At 35.9% G+C, this 18,237-nt stretch overlaps 1 protein-coding gene across 3 annotated transcripts in view; it reads left to right on the forward strand.

Moving 5' to 3' along the window:
• The window catches only part of LOC149805131 (CLK4-associating serine/arginine rich protein-like), a 126,464-nt gene extending 113,224 nt beyond the window's left edge, over positions 1-13,240 (forward strand). For all 3 annotated transcript variants that reach the window (XM_089947719.1, XM_089947727.1, XM_089947735.1), the window contains exon 19: positions 7,437-13,240. In XM_089947719.1, coding sequence (XP_089803845.1) covers positions 7,437-7,542 — 106 coding nt within the window. In that variant the 3' untranslated portion in view covers positions 7,543-13,240. The remainder of the gene's footprint in view (positions 1-7,436) is intronic.
• The last annotated feature ends 4,997 nt before the right edge of the window (positions 13,241-18,237 follow it).

Genomic DNA, 18,237 nt, shown 5'->3' on the forward strand with positions numbered 1-18,237 from the left:
TTCTAAATGAGTATAAAAATGTGATTTCTAAAATGTCAACATAAAGACCCAATCTATGACCTTCTTGAACTTGTAACCCAGAAAAACCTATTTAATATATATCTTTTAGAATCATACAAATGTATTATTTAAATGATAGAATTATTTACCTTAGAACAATGCTGAATCTCAATCAAAGTTTCTAATTTTGCAAGAAGTTGTCCCACACCTACTTTATCATCTGCTATCCAGTATGTCAACTTGCATCTCGGATGGTTTCTCAAGAAAATCCAGGGCATATAAACTGTTTATAAAATCTTTAGTAATTTTTTTACCCATAAACGAGACATAAACACATTATATCGTATTCATTGTTGTTTCTATTCAACATAATTTCTTTTTTTTAAAAATTAAATAATGAACTTTTACCATCTTTTTTACAAGATTGGTTTAGTTTGCTTAATAGCTCTTGGCATTTAGTGGCATTGCTACATTGAATTCAGTAAAACCAGCTATAAACATGATGATCATTGGTTGAAATGCTGACAGAAAGAGTCTAATGTAATGTATTTTATTTCCATAGCCTAATGCATAAACATTACATCTTTTCACAGCCATGCGCACAATAGGCCACCATATCGATAGTCATGAAAACATAGGGGTGGTATCCCATTTGTCCAAAATTAGTATGATTTTGAACTGAATATTCTGGTGACAATTGCCGCTTTTCAATACAGAATTTTACTTTTGTAAATCGGTCAAATTCGGTATGCGTTTTGCACCAATATTGGTGACCTTAGATGCGCAGAATAGCCCGACTGCGATGTAACTCTTGTTTGTCCTTCAGGGTGAGACTGAATTTTGTCAATCCAAGGAATGGTCTTATTCCAAATACTAAGCCAGGCATCACACATTTTCTTACACTTGGCTACTGTCTCATCCAAACTATCAGTTCTAGCAGCTTCAGCATTCTTCTGAATCTTATTCAAATCTTTGTCAGTTTGCCATGTAACCCTAAAAGACTAATCCAAATTTGCAAACAAAGTTTTGTCCAAGTCTTGATTTGTCTTATTTAGAGGTCGCATGCACTATTGGAAGCTAAAGTTCTGGTGTACTCTTATAATAACCACATGTACATCTCGGGGTCTTTCTGGCTCTAAATTCAGTCATTATAAATATCAGCACATTTCCCCACCCAAGCTGCTTGTCGAAGTCTTTGAACTTGCTGCCCAGCTATTGCATCAAGATCTTTTGATGTACTCTCATAAATACAGCAGGCACATCTTGGTGTCTTTTAAACACTTAATTATGTCATTGTAAATATCAGCAGAGCTATAATGATCAATTAATCAACACATTCTCCCACTCAGTAGGTGGTTGAAGCAGGACTGGCAAGTCTTCGAATTTGCCTCATAGCTATTTGCATGCATATGGAGAACTCCTGCGAGGGTGATTTTCTGCACCCCAGATAAAAAAAATTGCATCCAAATATGCGTAATTAAGCGTTTCCGAGACCTCTGATAGAGATCAGGTTTGGCTACGATTTTGATGTTGTCTTATTTTTATTTAGAACAATCTATGTTGAATTCAAAATTTAATGTGCAACTGGGAAAAAGTCCCAGTGTTTGTGAGTGTAGGCAGGGCTTAGAGCAGATAGTGGAGCTATCAAGCCTTATGAAGATTTACCTACATGCCAGACTAAATAAAATCACATGCTATAGCAATTCTTTTGCTGAATTTGAAATGTACACTTTCTAATCCATCATTATTAATCAAGTGGTCTCTTAACCCCAGGGACTAGCAGAAATTCCTCAGTTGTATTTATATCTTCTGTATTGTAGCATCTTAATGCAGTAAATACTAAATCAAGGAAATAACAAGCTTTTATGTAAATTAGCCTTTAAAATTGGTGCTAAGAGGTACAGGTGACTACAATAAAGACATAAAATGGAAAAAACTAATTTAGTGGAACTTTTTGAAGAAACTTAAGTTGTATCATCAAATTTTAGTAAAAAGCTATGATGCAATATAGTTCAGTTTTTCTCAAGAAAAAAGACTTCATTGGATATATATTTTTTATTTGAGTTGTCCTCCTGATTTGAAAAGTGAACCTGTTTAGAACAAGCTTTTGATGAAATGCAAGTCATGTAGTGATTTGTATTTGAAATTAAATGGTGTCCATGACCTGGAGGCATTTGTCTTTGCCCACCAATGGAACATGAACGTATACAATACCATATTTGACCTTATATCTACACTGTACACCTACACAATTCCTTATTTATTATGTAAATTTCATGAGCAACCGCTCCAGTGGCCTAGTGGTTAGACCGTCCACCTCGCATGCAGCAGGTCGTGGGTTTGATTCCCAGCCAAGTCATACCAAAGACTTACAAAAATGGTACTAACAGCTGCCTTGCTTGGCGCTCAGCATTAAGAGGTTAGTGTTAGGACTGGTTGGCCTGGTGTCAGGATAATGTGACTGGGTGGGACATCACACTATGTGTCTGTGACATGATGCCCCAATGCTAGACATCACTATAAACTGTCATTCTGCAGACATCATAGCGATATGACTGAAATGTTGTTAAAGCTATGTTAAAAATCCAAATCACACACACACACAATTTCATGAGCTTAAGGCATATCATAATAAGTGTACACCATTCCCCCTTAAGTAAATACATATAATGAGAGAATTACTGGTAATTCCTTTTGCCTCTGCAATGGAGGGTTTATATTTTTTGCCTTTATACTTTTGTAGTTTTTTTAATAACATTTTGCAGAATCTGGTGAAAAGGCTTCTACAACCTTCATTAGTGGAAATCACACTTCAAAACTTCTTTTGCTAGATGGTGTCTCAATATTTTCAGCAGAAATCAAGACAGAGGATTTTGTCCTAAATTATATCGAAATAAAAATATTTTAAACTCTTATTATCTTCTCCAATTCACTCACTATCAGTACTTCAGTCACTCCACTTTAGAATGTAGGAAACCCATTATTGACCAACATTATCAAAAAAACAGAGCAGTGTATTTCTCACAATATGATATACTGTGTCTTGTTGGTTAACCAGTCGTGTTGGTGTAATACTTAATGAAAGAGCAGACAGCACTTCCCAAATTGCTCTAACTCTGCAACTATCTGATTTTGAAATACTAAACACTGATTTTAAACCTAGCATAATAAAAATAAAACAGTGGCAGGAATCATAAAATTATGTTGTCAATAACAAGCTTCACATGATCAAACCATCTTTAGGTGATTGTACTCTTTCCTTCAGAACCTTCTGTAGGGGTAAAGTAATCATTATGTGAATTAGAATTGGTCATACTTATATAACCCACAGTTACAATTAAAGGTTGAAGATCCACCTGAGTGCCTATCTTGCAACAAACCCTTTACCTTGAAGCACCTTCTGGTATATTGTTTTGATCACCAGCCTATATCAATTATTATGCAATGTTCAGCACATGAAAGAGCAAATGTGTCTTATATTTCAAATTCCAGTTGGATTTTGCTCCACCATAACAAAAAGCTAATGTTATCAGACAAAGACAAGTTTGATAATAATTGAGATCATGGCATATCAATTAGATACCTGGCATATGATTGGCTGAGCTTGTTACCTATCTAGGTCTAAACACTACCTTTCTAATCTAGTTTATGTAAAACATTGTACATGTGTACATTGGTTTTTATCATCAAACGCTTGGATAAGTTTAGTTATAAGCAAGAACATATGCATATTAATTATGTATTTCTCTTTAGAAATAATTTATATCAGGATAAAGTAAATAGGTAACATCAACATGATACAAAGTTTTTGAGATGTTGCAGTTTTATAGTCCTAGTTAAGCCTGCATAGTGAAATGGTCAGCTGTTATGCTATGGAGCAGATGAGTGTTTTCTGACATACCTGGTTTTATCTCCCATCATTTTTTCCAAACCTATGCTATGCGCTGAATGCATATTAGCACAGTAAAGTTAGGGAACCAGTCTATCTGTCATGGCCAATATGGCAACTGTTGCAGAATTACCACTTAGGTGTATCAGAAATATTGCTCATGTCTGCCATATCTGATCAGGTTTTCTTTATTATCATTGTGAAACCAGTACAGCTTGAGAATTACTGATATCTAGTTGCAGACACAGTGTAATTTACTGCATGTACCAAGCTTCATTTTCTGGACATAAACAGCAAGTGTGTTGTTGGTTTTTTTTGGGTGTGTGTGTGCCAAATGCTGTAAATGCATAATTCACATTTATTTGTATGTGAATGGAAGTATTAAAAGATTTTTAATGGTTGCTTCCCTCTTATGATGCAGGCAAGGACAGATTCTTGCACTTAAATATGCATCATTTTTATGTGAGTTTTGAACACAAGAGGGATGTACATTTTTGAAGGCATTTGTAGTTGTTGTATCAAATATGGTACTACCTGCAGCGTGTTTTAATACTTTGCATATTGCCTGGCCTGTATTTGGGACACATTGATTCTCATGTTTTCTCCATGCAGTGAAGCATGAAGTCATAACCTCTGAAAAAACCATCAACATGCATCGTTGATTACAGATAACATTGACCATATTTATTTGCAGTAGAGCAGGGTATTTAGAGGATATAATCAAAACTTTCCTGATAAGATCAGGTTGTCTGTGTTTTATACCCCCCAGGCAAAAACAACAGTAAAATAAAATGTCATAATAATTTTGGACCTTCAGTTTGTTTACATCCCAGATTCCTGTCATAAGTAGATTGTGGTTTTAGGGGCCTGCATTTTTCTATATACAAATATTATGAAATTATCTGGAACTTGCTGACTAAAATGGAATTTTTTTATACCAAAAATGGAAATATATGTCAGTGTGTCTTTATTTTGGAACTTCAAACACAGATTACAGTGATTATACTGTAATTGCTACTCTATCAATCCACACCTTTCTAGGTTCCAATTCATGTCATTGGCAGGGCAACCACTTATATTCAAATATAAGGCAAAAACATTTAGCTGTTGAATTTAGACGAGTAGAGGTAAGCTGTTGTACAACGTCTGGCATAGATGTCTGTATCCAAACAGGTCAGAGCATAATACATATGTACACCAACACTGAATATCTTCTTGGGTCCTAGACAACACGTTGGAGTGGGTTTCATAACAAAAATTCAATATGACCTACCTTTCACATTTACTGCCCTAGGTTAATTTTGTTCTTTTGGCTTGTGATCAAAATAGGTTTTGAGCACCTTGTAGATATATCCTGTTATGCCTTGATTCATGAAAGTTGGTGAGAAGATCATGCATCTTAATGGGCACTTCACCCTTGTCACAGAAGTAGGTTACTGTGACCTGTATTTCATGTTTCATTGACGTGTAAAATAGTGTGTTAAGTTTATTTTTCAACATCTTTGTTTATCTTAGAACAATTGAACTAGATAATGACCACTTTGGTGGCCTAGTGTTTAGAGCATCTGCCTCAGTTGTGGGACGTCGTGGGTTTGAACCCCAGCCAAGTCATACCAAAGACTTACAAAAATGGTACTAACAGCTGCCTCACTTGGCACTCAGCATTAAGAGGTTAGTGTTAGGACTGGTCAGCTTGGTGTCAGGATAATGTGACTGGGTGGGACATCATGCTACATGTCTGTGGCATGATGCCGCAGCGCTAGATATCACTATAAACTGTCACGCTGCCGAGATCATAGTGATATGACTGAAAAATTGTTAAAGCTACGTTAAAAATCTAAATCACACACACACACACACTCGAACTAGATTATTATAAGCATTGTTATTAAACCCTTATTGCAAAAAATGCCTTTGTGAACTTTATCTCATCCTTCATTGACTTTGTTCAAATTCATTTATGCTTGAAGTTCATTTATTGAGTGCTGTTTTGTTTGAGGAACAAAACTTTTCAATTGGATGCATCTCTCTTAGTACTAAATGCTTATGACCAAAGGAACAATGTGACCTTGTTGTTGTAGGGTTTAACGCCATTTTTCAGCACACAATAGGCTATGCATGGCGGCCAGTATTAATGGTGGAGGAAGAACCCGGGAAAACCCCGGAAAGAACCACCGACCCACGAGAAGCTACTGGTAAGCTTTCTGACATACCCACATTAGCCGAATACGAGACTCGAACCAACGCAGACAGAGGTGAGATGGCAGTGATCCGTAACGGAGAGCGCGTTAGACCACTCGGCCATTCGGGGCCCCAATGTGACCTACATGCAGTACAAGTTTGCAATGTCACTGTGTATTTGTGTGTGTGTGTGTGTGTGTGTGTGTGTGTGTGTGTATGCATGTGTGTATTTATTTATGTATGTATGTGACAGAATCGGCATGGAACCAGATTCCAAACCTCACAAGTTATAGTCACCTTTTTAATTTTTTGAAGGGGAATGAGCTTCTGTGACCATGACTATTGTTTGGCATCTGCAGGAAATACAGTATGAAGAATTTGGTTATAATATCATCTCCACTCCCCCACTCGGACTTGTTCTAGATAAGAAGAATAGCAAGTTAGCACTATTGACTTTAAAATTTAAGTGAAGATATGACATGGTAATATAAAATGTTTTAGAAGCATTCATGCAGTGCAAAACAATGGTTGTAGTGACCAAGTCTAGTTCTTCACCTGATCAAATGGAGCGTAATGAAATGGCTTCAAAGGTTGAATAAAAATCATGGACAGGTAGCCTGTCTGGAAGTTCTTTTTATATCTTGTCAAGGATGAAAATGATATATGAACAGATGATAAGTCTACATCATAGCCCATCCTTTGGAAAATATAAGACTTGTCCAAATATTCATTGAATCTTCCTGTATATTACTTAACATTGTTTTAATTCAGTGAGAGGGGGACTACCAACCAGGCTTTAAAAGGTAGTATATGATGCTATGCAGATAATTGGCATCAGTCACAGTGACCTACTTTTCATATTCATGGTTATCTTTGATTAGTCACTGAATGGTGGGCATCATTCAGTATGTAATACTACTGAGTCTTCATCACCTCTGTCTGCATGGGTTCGAGTCCAAGGCTCGGCTAACGTTGGTACGTGGGAAAGCCTACCGGTAGCTTCTCGTGGGTCGGTGGTTCTTCCCTGGGTTTTCCAGGGTTCTTCCTCCACCAGTTATACTGGCCGCCATGTATAGCCTATCTTGTGCTGAAAAATGGCGTTAAACCCTAGAACAACAACAACAACAATTGAGTCTTCAGATTCATCTATTTTAATGACACCTATCGTAATTCTGTTATGTTTTACGAGTGCATGGTTTCTTCTGGTGTTGAAAATGAGATTTAAAATATACCAAAGTGAAATTTTTATCTTCATTGATTATGTTTGGTTTTATAGGTCACAGACTTTAGTTGACAGCATTTAATTGTGTGCTTTTTCTAATTGGTATTATGAATAGTCCTGACCCTGCTTTATTTCTTTTTTCAGGTCAAGAACCAGATCAAAGTCACAAGAAAGGGAGAGAGAAAAAGAAAGAGATAGAGACAGGGAAAGAGAAAGAGACAGAGACAAACCAAAACTGGTGTCTTACTAGTAGAGATTGAACAGCTTTGTTAATGACCACAAAGATTCTATTTATCACTGTAAGGATGAGGACTGCCCAGGGAATGTGATCATTTTTATGCCCCATCACAACTATTGTAGGGACATATGGTATTACCCTTGTTCATCCATCCATCCATATGGTTAAGTTTTGCAGTGCTTAGGTCAGTTTTCAGGCATTTTGGAATGGCAACACATTGCTAGTTTACATTTGACTCGGAAGATAGTCTGCAAATACAACTGCTACAATCAGCATATTTTGATTTGTACACGGCTTGATGCAGAATACATGGATATTTAATAAATGTTCAATACTAATTTTTAAATCTGGACTTTTTCCTGAGGTCAGTGCAATGGAAAAGTCCAGATTATTGATTTGGTTTAAATTTAATTTTTCAGCACATGATAGGCTATAAATGGCAACCAGTATATTTGGTGGAGGAAGAACCTGGGAAAACCCCAGGAAGAACCACAAGCCCCTGGTAAGCTGCCATCAAGCTTTCTGACATACATTGGCTGATTCAAGACTTGAGCCTACATGTACAGAGGGGAGATGTAACTGATCTGTAAAGGCGAGTGAATGATCATGAGTTCATGCCTGTTTCTTGAGAATGTTTCTAAGGTTTTGTTTTGTTTTGTATGACTGTGTCCAATTTCCAGACTATCAATTTGATAAGTTGTTGAAGGTCGAGGTCCACAAAAGTTGCCATCTGAATTTCTTCACTTGTCATCGCCTTGGGTACAGCATTCATGGAGATGAATTGAACGTAAGGCTTCTGCAACTTCAGAATGTTTACAGTGTTAGTTCCAGTCATGGGATGTCATGAAATGTAATCTGCTGCATTTGTTTTTCCTGGCTGGTAAACTAGTTTGAAATTATATGATTGTAATCTTATTCATCATCTCTTTATTCTTGCACGAGGTCGTGATTTTGGATTGTTAAAAATAACTTCAGAGACTTCTAGTCACTGATTAGCTTAAATGTATGACCAAACAGGTATATATAGAAGTGCTCAAAACTCCAGACTATTGTTAGTGCTTCATATTCCATCTGTGAATACTGTTTTTCCACATCTAAAAGTGCTCTACTGGCCTCTCCATTCTGAGTTAATGATGTGCCTAGACCAACAAGACTTGCATCTACAATTGTTTCCTTATTAGGAGCAAATATGCTATTATTGTGTCACTTGCTTATTCTTGTTTGAGTATGACTGATTTTGCTTGGTTACGGCTAGAAGATTGTTGAATAATTTGGGATAAATCATCCAGTATAGTTTGTCATGCCTAGAAAACTGCATACTTCTGATATTTTTGCTGCAATGATGGCACTTTTAATTGCTTCCACTTTTTTGGGATCTGGAGAAAGTCCATCTTTGCTGAAAATGTATCGAAAGAACTCAATTTTGTATTCAAACTCACTCTTCTGTTTATTTAGCCTCAAACCTTTTTCTTTTATGAGAGTGAATGTAGAGTCTAGATTTTTTTTCACGTTCTTCCTATGTGTGACCAAATACTAGAACATCATCGCTAATATTCCTTGTGCCTTGTAGTCCTTCCAGTGCTGTACATAGTGTGTTTTGAAAATCTCCGCTACAGATGATATTCCAGATGATATTCCAGATATGAGGCATCTAAATTTCTGCAATCCATTATGAGTTGAGAATGTTGTAATGTTCCTTGATTCTTCATGCAGTTCCTGTTGTTGGTAGTCTGAAGTTAGATCAGTCTTGGAGAACATGGTTGCACCTTTGAGATATACTTTAAGATTGTCTGTTGTTGTTGAAGTGGTGTGTCTCTTGTGTAGTAGCGCTTCATTGGGCAAGCATGTATCAACACAGATCCTGATTTCATCAGGGTCGGGGTTCTTGAGGTTGGGAGCAACCACAATTGGAGATACCCATGGAGTTGATCTATCTTCCTTCTCGATAATGTCTAATTCTTTGAGTCTTTCCAACTCTTTTCAACTTTCTTCCAAATGTGAAATTGAACTTGTAGGTGGGAAGGAGTTACAAGGACTGTAGTATCATCGGTGTGAAGGTGTATCAGTATGTATTTCAATTTTTTTATTCCTTTGAATATATATGTGAACTTAATGCAGAATATTTCAGAGTTCTGAGGCATGGGCAAGTGTAAGAAGATGCATTAAGTCCATTTCTGCTGATGTGACTTTTTTTTTCACAGAAGGTGTAGATGGTAAAACAAAATTTTTGATGTAAATATTGTCAATATATGCAAAGTTAATGGTAGGATTTGATAGAAACTGTTTTTATTACTAACAAAACCTTAGGTGAAGATGGAGTGAGCTTGTAGATCAAGTTATACCGTATCTGAGAAAAAAAAGTATACCAGCCTTGGGGATGAAACTTATGCTATTGGATACAAGGCACTTCACTCTCCAGACATCACGGCCTAACAGATTCAAGATCATTGCTTTACAGGAAGCATTTCTTTTATAATAAATAATTTAAAACGAATATTATTACAATAAGAATTTCTTTTACTATACTCTGACCTAGTTGGAATAGTGTGTCTCGGTATGTTAGCACAGTCTGTCTGTCTTAAATATTTTTTGGAGCCAAATTAGAGAAATTCCCATGCTTTAGGATATTCAGAAATGAACTAAATGAATTTAGTTAACTTGATTCTTGAATGAAGTTGAATTTTGTACTTTATAATTTACAAGGCAGTAAAACCTGTCTTGAAAGACTAGTGCAGTTAATAGACCATCTGTATTGAGGGACCATGATGTATTAGCAGCAGGAGTGGTCTTTCAATGCAGGTTCTCCTGTAATTTGAATCTGTTAAGCTGGTGTAATATTTTCAGCTCCACATAGTTTCACTTCGGTAAAAAGACTTAGTGCCATGTCTAATTTTGGAGGCTTGATTTTTTTTTTATATAGTTTTGTACCTTGACAGTTTCATGATAGTAATGCATCAAAGAATAACTGACAGTATAAAGTCATATATAGAAAATGTCTGAATTAAAATTTTTAAAAATTGTAGAGAAATCTATGAGATTATGTTTGTAATGTTTCATACATAACAAGGGCTCTGATTAATAATCGCGTCTGGTAAGATGTAATTCTTATCTTTATGCTACATATCCAGTTTATGACAGTGTGAAAATGATGAAGATAAAAGCATGGAAAATGTCTCCTCCAGGTAATGTAGTCCTGAAACTGTTTGAAAAACTGGTATCATATCATCCTTGATGTTTTTGATTGCTATTGTTACAAGTATCACCAGAGACTTGCACATTTTATGTACAAGCTTATTATCATCAACGAGTGTTAAGTTTATAGATATATCTGTAGCTATGATGTCAAATGGCTCTGTATATATGTAGATATATTTTAAAGTTGTTCAGTACATTAGAAACTGTTGAAACAATATTTTTCCCTTTTTACAGCTCTACAAAAGGTTATGGGATGGTCTGTTATCCATCATCTATCATCTGTCTACCAGCCATCAGTTAACACAAGTTTATTATCACTACTCCTCTTAAGCTACATGGAGGGTTCCGTGAAATTTACACAACACATCCATTATATAGTAAAGTTTGACTCAGATGTTGTTGTGAGGTTTAACGCCATTTTTCAGCACATGATAGGCTATACATGGTGGCCAGTATTAATGGTGGAGGAAGAACCCGGGAAAACCCCAGAAAGAACCACCAACCCTCGAGAAGCTAATGGCAAGCTTTCTCACATACCCACATTGGCTGAATCCGAGACTCGAACCTTGTCTCAGATGAAAATGGTGCCAGTTGCACATCCAAAATTTGGCCACCACAGAGGCCATCTTAAAAATCTTGTTATCACTACTTCCTGAATATATGATCATCTCAACACGAGTTTTTCACTAAAAGACTTCTTTTGATGTCTAGTTGATCCAAAATGAAACTGTTACACTGCAGACATTGTAGCAATATGACTGAAAAATTGTTAAAGCTATGTTAAAAAATCCAAATCACACACCATGGGATTTTCACCTGAAGATTTCTTAGAATGTATAGTTGGTTCAGAATGAAAATGGTGTTGATCTGATGTCCATTATGGCCACCACAGTGGTCATCTTGAAAATATTGTTATCACTACTCCTTAATAAATGGCTATATCAGTGTGGGTGTTTTTACTAAGGAACTTATGATGTGTAATTGGTCCAAAAAATGCCATTCAAACATTATACCTGCCACAGTGGCCATCCTGAAAATTTTGCTATCACCATTTCTTCATAATGTATTGTCATATCAGCATTGGGTTTTCACTGAAAGACTTCTTATGTTGCCTCGCTGATCATAAATGTAAATAATTCCGGTTCCATTTCAAATATGACTGCCACAATGGAGATCTTGAAAACATTTTATCACTTAGGTGGCTGGTCATGTTGACATTGTGCTTTTACTAAAAGACTTATTACAGTGTCTAGTTGGTATTAAATAGAAATGGTACCAATATGATATAGAATATGGCCAACATGGCATCGATCTTGAAAATTTTTATCATTGCTCTTCCTAAATAGGAAGTCATATCAACATGGGGTGTCCACCAGAAGACTTTTCATGATGTCTGGTATGTCCTAAATGAAATTGGGTCAAGTAAACGTGCAGTATGTCCAACACAACAGCGTATTTGAAAATCAAGTTATTACTGATGAATATCAAAGATGGTTTTAATACTCCACAGTTAAAAGAAAGAAATGGTCATGTCTTGAATTCCTGGAAATTTGCTTCAGCCAGTAGAACATCTGTCCCTTTGTGGGAATCTTGTAGCTGTACTGGTCAGACAAAAAGAGCATATGGGATGGTCTTTTATATGCCATCCATACATCCATTAGCACAAGTTTGTCATCATTACTTCTCCTAAACTCTCTGGAGGATTGCATTGAAACTTTATATGCACATTCATCACATGGTCAACTTGATCCTAAATGAAAATAGTGCTGATCTGACATTCAATATGGCCAACACATCAGCCATCTTGAAAATCTTTCTATTGTCACTCCTGAATGGAAAGTCATATCGAGAAAGGATTTTCATCAAAAGACCTGTCTAGTTGATTCTGAATGAAAATGCTGCAGATTAAATTCTGATATGGCTGCCATTTGGTCCTAAATGAAAATGACTGACCCTCAATATGGCCATCATGCTGGCTATCTTGAAAATGTTATTTTATCTACTCCTCCCAAATAGATTTACTATATTAGCATGGGGTTTTCACTTGGAGATTTTATATGATACCTAGTTTTTCCTAAATGAAAATTGTGGCAGTCATACATCCAGTATGTCTTGAAAATTTCATGTCACTAGTGCCCAGAATGAGAGATCATTATTACATGGAGTTTTCACAAAAACTTATGATGATATCTACTTTGGTACCAATCTGAAATCTAATATGTCATCACAGCAATAATTTGAAAGCCTCGTTGTCATTGAAGCATAAGAGATGGTTTCAACACTCTGCAGTTATAGGGAAGAATTGGTCTTGTCTTGAATTCCTGGACATAATTTTTTTACCCAGTATAGCACCTGTCACTGTGTGGGACTCTTGTTTCAGAATAAACATTACCCAGGCTTCTTTCGTTAACTTTAGATGAACTTGACACATGTAGCCAAATGTATATATAGTCATTATATCAGATATGTTGATAATGTACATATGCATGTTCATTAAAGTCTGTACAGTTTGAAATGGATCTCTCTTGTTATTTTTTTAAGTCATGTTGGCTCAGTGATCAGTGTGATTGACTTGTGACCAAAACAGTACAAGTTTGAATCCTACCTTTGGATCAGCCAATGTCAGCTACCATAGTATGTCCTAGGGCAAGGCACTTTTCCTGAATTGCCTAGGCACTAAATTACTTATTTGTGTTGCATTGCCATAAAACACCAAAACAAAAAACTATCGTCATTTAAAATATCTAATTCTTTCCCATCGAATTATATTTTTATCATTTATATTTAAAGTACAGTGCATCCTTCCAATACTGTTACCTTCCTTAAATGGCAGCCTTGCATAGATACCTGCAAACAGATCTGATGGCACATAGTCTCTGTATAAATATAATATATATGTCAAGAAAGCATGGACTGGCCCATAAATAGATGCTCAGCTTGACTAATTTCAAACTCTACTATTTTGCAATCCATTTTGTGCATTCTGACTGGTAAAACTGATAAAACTTCTACATTCCATGTTGTGTTTGTACACTGTACTCGTACTGGTAAAGCTATTACATTCCATATTGATGAGCTTGTATAGTGCACTCAGAATGGTAAAATTACTACATTCCATGTTTTGTATGTATACTGCACTCAGTGGTAAGTTGCTACATACCATAATGCTTGTGTGCTGGACTTAGACCAGTAAAGTTGCTACATTCCATGTTGTCCAAGTACACTCCACTCAGACTGGTACAGTTGATATATTCAATGTTGTGCTTGTATACTGCCCTCATGCTAATACAGTTGATATATTCCATGTTGTGCTTGTATACTGCCCTCATGCTGGTACAGTTGATATATTCCATGTTGTGCTTGTATTCTGCCCTCATGCTAATACAGTTGCTATTTTCAATGTTGTGCTTGTATACTGCCCTCAGGCTGGTAAAGTATACATTCCATGTTGTGCACGTATACTGCACTTAGACTTGCAAACTGATACATTCCATGTTGTGTGTATACTGCACTCAGACTGGTGAAGTTACCACAGAGTACATTACCAACTTTTAATGCAACTTTGGTAGCCATGAGTGATTTAAGATCTATTTACATTTATTTCCATCCCATGTTTCATCAATGTTATTTGTATGCATGAACTTACCCATTTTATTGTAAAGTTTAGAACTGAACCTCAAAAACACACCAAAAAACACTAAAATTTAAATTTTTAAACCTAAAAAAAAGCATAAAGCAACTGAAAGAAACCTAAATAAAAAATTTAAAATATTTGAAAAATGATGAATGGCTCTACCCTGACCCCACCAAAACTTTTTTGTAGACAATTTTTTATAAGGCTTGCCTAGTGGTCAAGAAAGTGCAGTTCAAGACATCTGTCATTTTATTCTATCATTCATTTGATACTTATAAAAATTTTGATAAATATTATTCTCGCCATGGACATATCTTTTGACTGCTTTGTGTCTTGAACCTAAACACAATATTTAAAACTTTGAAAACCCTGAGAAAAAAACACTTAACATTCAATTTCACTTCTAACCCAGTATTATACAGTGTGCCATCATGACTGCAGCCGGGATTTGATTTCCATTCTTCATTGTATTGCAACCATTCCTCAGCACACACTTGCCTTACCTAGCCAGGATGTATCCGTTTCATTTGTGGCTGCTTAACACATTAACCCTTACGGGGTAGGAGGTAGTAGCCTACTGACGAGCTCTGTAGCGTCATGGTCATGCATGATACACTAAAGTGGGTGGTATTATAGAAAGATAGATAGATGTAGCTCTACAATGATACAAATAATCCGGAATTTCTAATTGCACTACAAAATAACAGCTACAAAAACCTCATTTTTGGACCCGACTTTTTTAAACCCAGAATTTGCCCGTGGTCGGAATCTGATTTTGTGTCCAGAGGTTAATGTGTTAAGAGAGACTTTACTGAATGGACTAATTGTTTAATTGACAAGGTTATGGACATTACAACAAGATGATGATTTGGTCCAGAAAGTCCATAAGTCTGCATAATTGACAGTAGTTGACATAGTCACTATAACAGGTGGAGTGTGAGGGAAAATTATAGAAAGAAATTTCTTTACTGGATTGAGATATGTCCAAATTTCCATAGGAAATTATTGAGACGCACTGTTTTGCTTTTGAAATTTGAGGGTGGCTGTATTTTACCTGCTAAATCTAACCTGAAATGTGTTACAGTAACAAACCTTGCCCACATGATCATAAGATCAGCAAACTTGATTTTTGAAGTACTTTTCCTTTGGCATCAGCAATTTTAGTGTTGATATAATGCAGTCCAATGCTATTTTAAGCTGTTTCAGATTTATTTTAATCTTGGTCGTGTTTTCTCTGAATATGGTAAAAAGATGAAACTTTTAAACTGTAAGCTATTTGAACAGTGACTCGAGTCTGTATCTTATTTATATAAAACCTTGTTGGTAGTTGTTTTCGAAACTATTCTATCATTGGAAAAATAAAACAGTTAATGCTGAAAATAAAACCGTTAATGCTGAAAAAAAATGAACAGAGTTTATGAACTTCATGCATCACCATCTTTTTTATGGTTTTGTTCCGTAAGACATGTAAACTCTTTGTTTTTATTGTTCCGTAAGACATGTGAACTCTGTTTTTATTGTTCCGTAAGACATGTAAACTCTCTTTTTTATACCCACCGAGCTGGGGCATTTATAATGGCTGGTCATCTGACTGTCTGTTACCAATTTTTTTTCAACACAGGAAGTGGAGTTGGCCACCATCAACTTTGGATGCCATTCGCTTGGGGCAAGGAAGAACCTTATCAATTTTGGGATTAAAAAGACGAAGTTGTGATGACTGAAAAAAACAAAGGGTTTCTGCCCAATAACATTGTTTTTTTTTATCACACTCTTGGCCAAACTTTGTGGATGCCTTGCACCTGATGTAAGGATGAAGCCTATTGATTTTGGTGCCAGAAGGTCAAACATCAAGATCATCGACTGAAAGAAGAAAAATGGTTTCTGCACAATAACACTAGTTCCACATCATAAACCAGGAGCAAATTTTGTGGAGCACCTGCACCTAATTTACTGAAAAGGCCTACTGATTTTGATGTTGAACAGTCAAGGTCATTGTGGCTCAAAGGAAAATGAGGTTTTCCTGTATAGAATAGAGGAAGTTCATTGACCAAACGTTTTGGATGGCATGCACTTAGGATAATGGGTTACAGTCATAATAGATATAAATAGAAAATAATGGTTTCTGGACATTAAGTTTAGTTCAATACAACATATCTTGATCAAAGGACTAGGTCATGATATCTATAGGGCTTTTTTTAAAGTTATTTTTGTTGGGTTTAACACCATTTAGTTGGGCTATACATAGCAGGCAGTATAACTAGTGGAGGAAGGACCCGGGAAATCCCCAGCACGAACCATCGAACCACGGGAAGCTATTGGCAGCTTTCTCACATACCCACATTAGCTGAGCCCAGTATTCAAGCCCAAATGGACAAAAGTGAGATGGCATTGATCGGTAAAGCGATTTAGACGACTCGGCCACCCAATAGCTCTAGATCTTACGAGTCAACATTTTCCAGATTCAGCTATACCCTATTAATGCATACAGTGAAGACTTGAACACAATGCAAACAAATAATGTGCTTTCGAAGGTACTAGTATTTACCTCTCATCTTTCGTTTTCCTTCTTCAGTCAACTGCCTTTGTCGATCTGACATTTTCATGTGAGGAAGTACCATCTTATTAGTCTGAACGGAGTCCTTGCAGTATTCATTTAATTCTTTATGTACTTCCTATTCAACATTTGAGATGAATTCTTTTCAGTTGTCAGGCATTCTTTTAATATTTGATTCAACTTGGGTATTAATTTTCTACTTCGTTACCTAAGGGTCTAAAACCTTTGTAAGGTTACAGCCTGATCAAACAGATCATACACGTTTGTATAGTCAATAAACAAATCCTCTTTGCAAACATCTTGCACGTGCTTATGTTCCAATTCTATTCCGGTCCGCTTGGCGATTTCCTCCATTTCAGTGATTCGTTTCACCGATCTTCTAACACGTGTCATATGCGTATCCTGGAACAGTGTAATAGTGACAGGGATAGTTTCTCATAGGTTGCGATCTAAATTCTTCAAAATATGTGGCATAACATTAGCATGCTCTTCATCGCATGGTAAATGTGAAGATCACACGGTGTGTTTGTTGTTGTTGTTTGTTCTTGTTTTTGTTGTTTGTTGACCTGTTCCACTGCATCATTCGTGTATTAAAATTCTTTATGAAATAAGTTTTCTATTCAAGCATGAATAAATTGTATTGTCAATAATCTAGTTTAGTTAATCTTGTACAAACTTAATTTACTCATTAGGATATGCATCCTTTCTCAATTGTTTTTCATCCATGCCTTTTATGTATTTGAATGTTTTGTAAACGGTGTCATTTAGCAATTTGTTTAATAATGCTACTATAGGAATAATTCACTAATCTCCAGTGTGCAAAATCGCATCATGCTTTTTCCAGCTAACTAGTAACGTTTTTGGTAAATGGTATGTTTGTATCACGCAGTGACGGATTATGCTAGTCCTCATCAGGGTCAGTTTCAATCGACTTCTTTACCAACCTTTGACTAGTGTATTATAATTGGTCCTGAAAAAAATAATACCTGACTAACTCTTATCGTGTTTTATCCATAGTATTCAAAATCTAATAGTATTTCTGGATATATATATATATATATATATATATATATATATATATATATATGTGTGTGTGTGTGTGCGTGTTTTACATCAAAACACAATCCTGAGTGACTATAGTTTTGAAAGTGAAACTTTATTCTTGTGTTCCTCTTTTAAAAGAACAACCTGTTTCGAGTTACATTTATTTATCTATAAGTCGTATATTTTATTCCCAACACAATTACGAGAGATACACCTAATGATCTGCAACAATTGAGACATTTACCACACACATTCACCTATCACCGGAGACTGTACGTGA

Source organism: Sinohyriopsis cumingii, chromosome 2 (assembly GCF_028554795.1).
Source record: "Sinohyriopsis cumingii isolate HCF-2022 chromosome 2, ASM2855479v2, whole genome shotgun sequence".
Classification (NCBI taxonomy): domain Eukaryota; kingdom Metazoa; phylum Mollusca; class Bivalvia; order Unionida; family Unionidae; genus Sinohyriopsis; species Sinohyriopsis cumingii.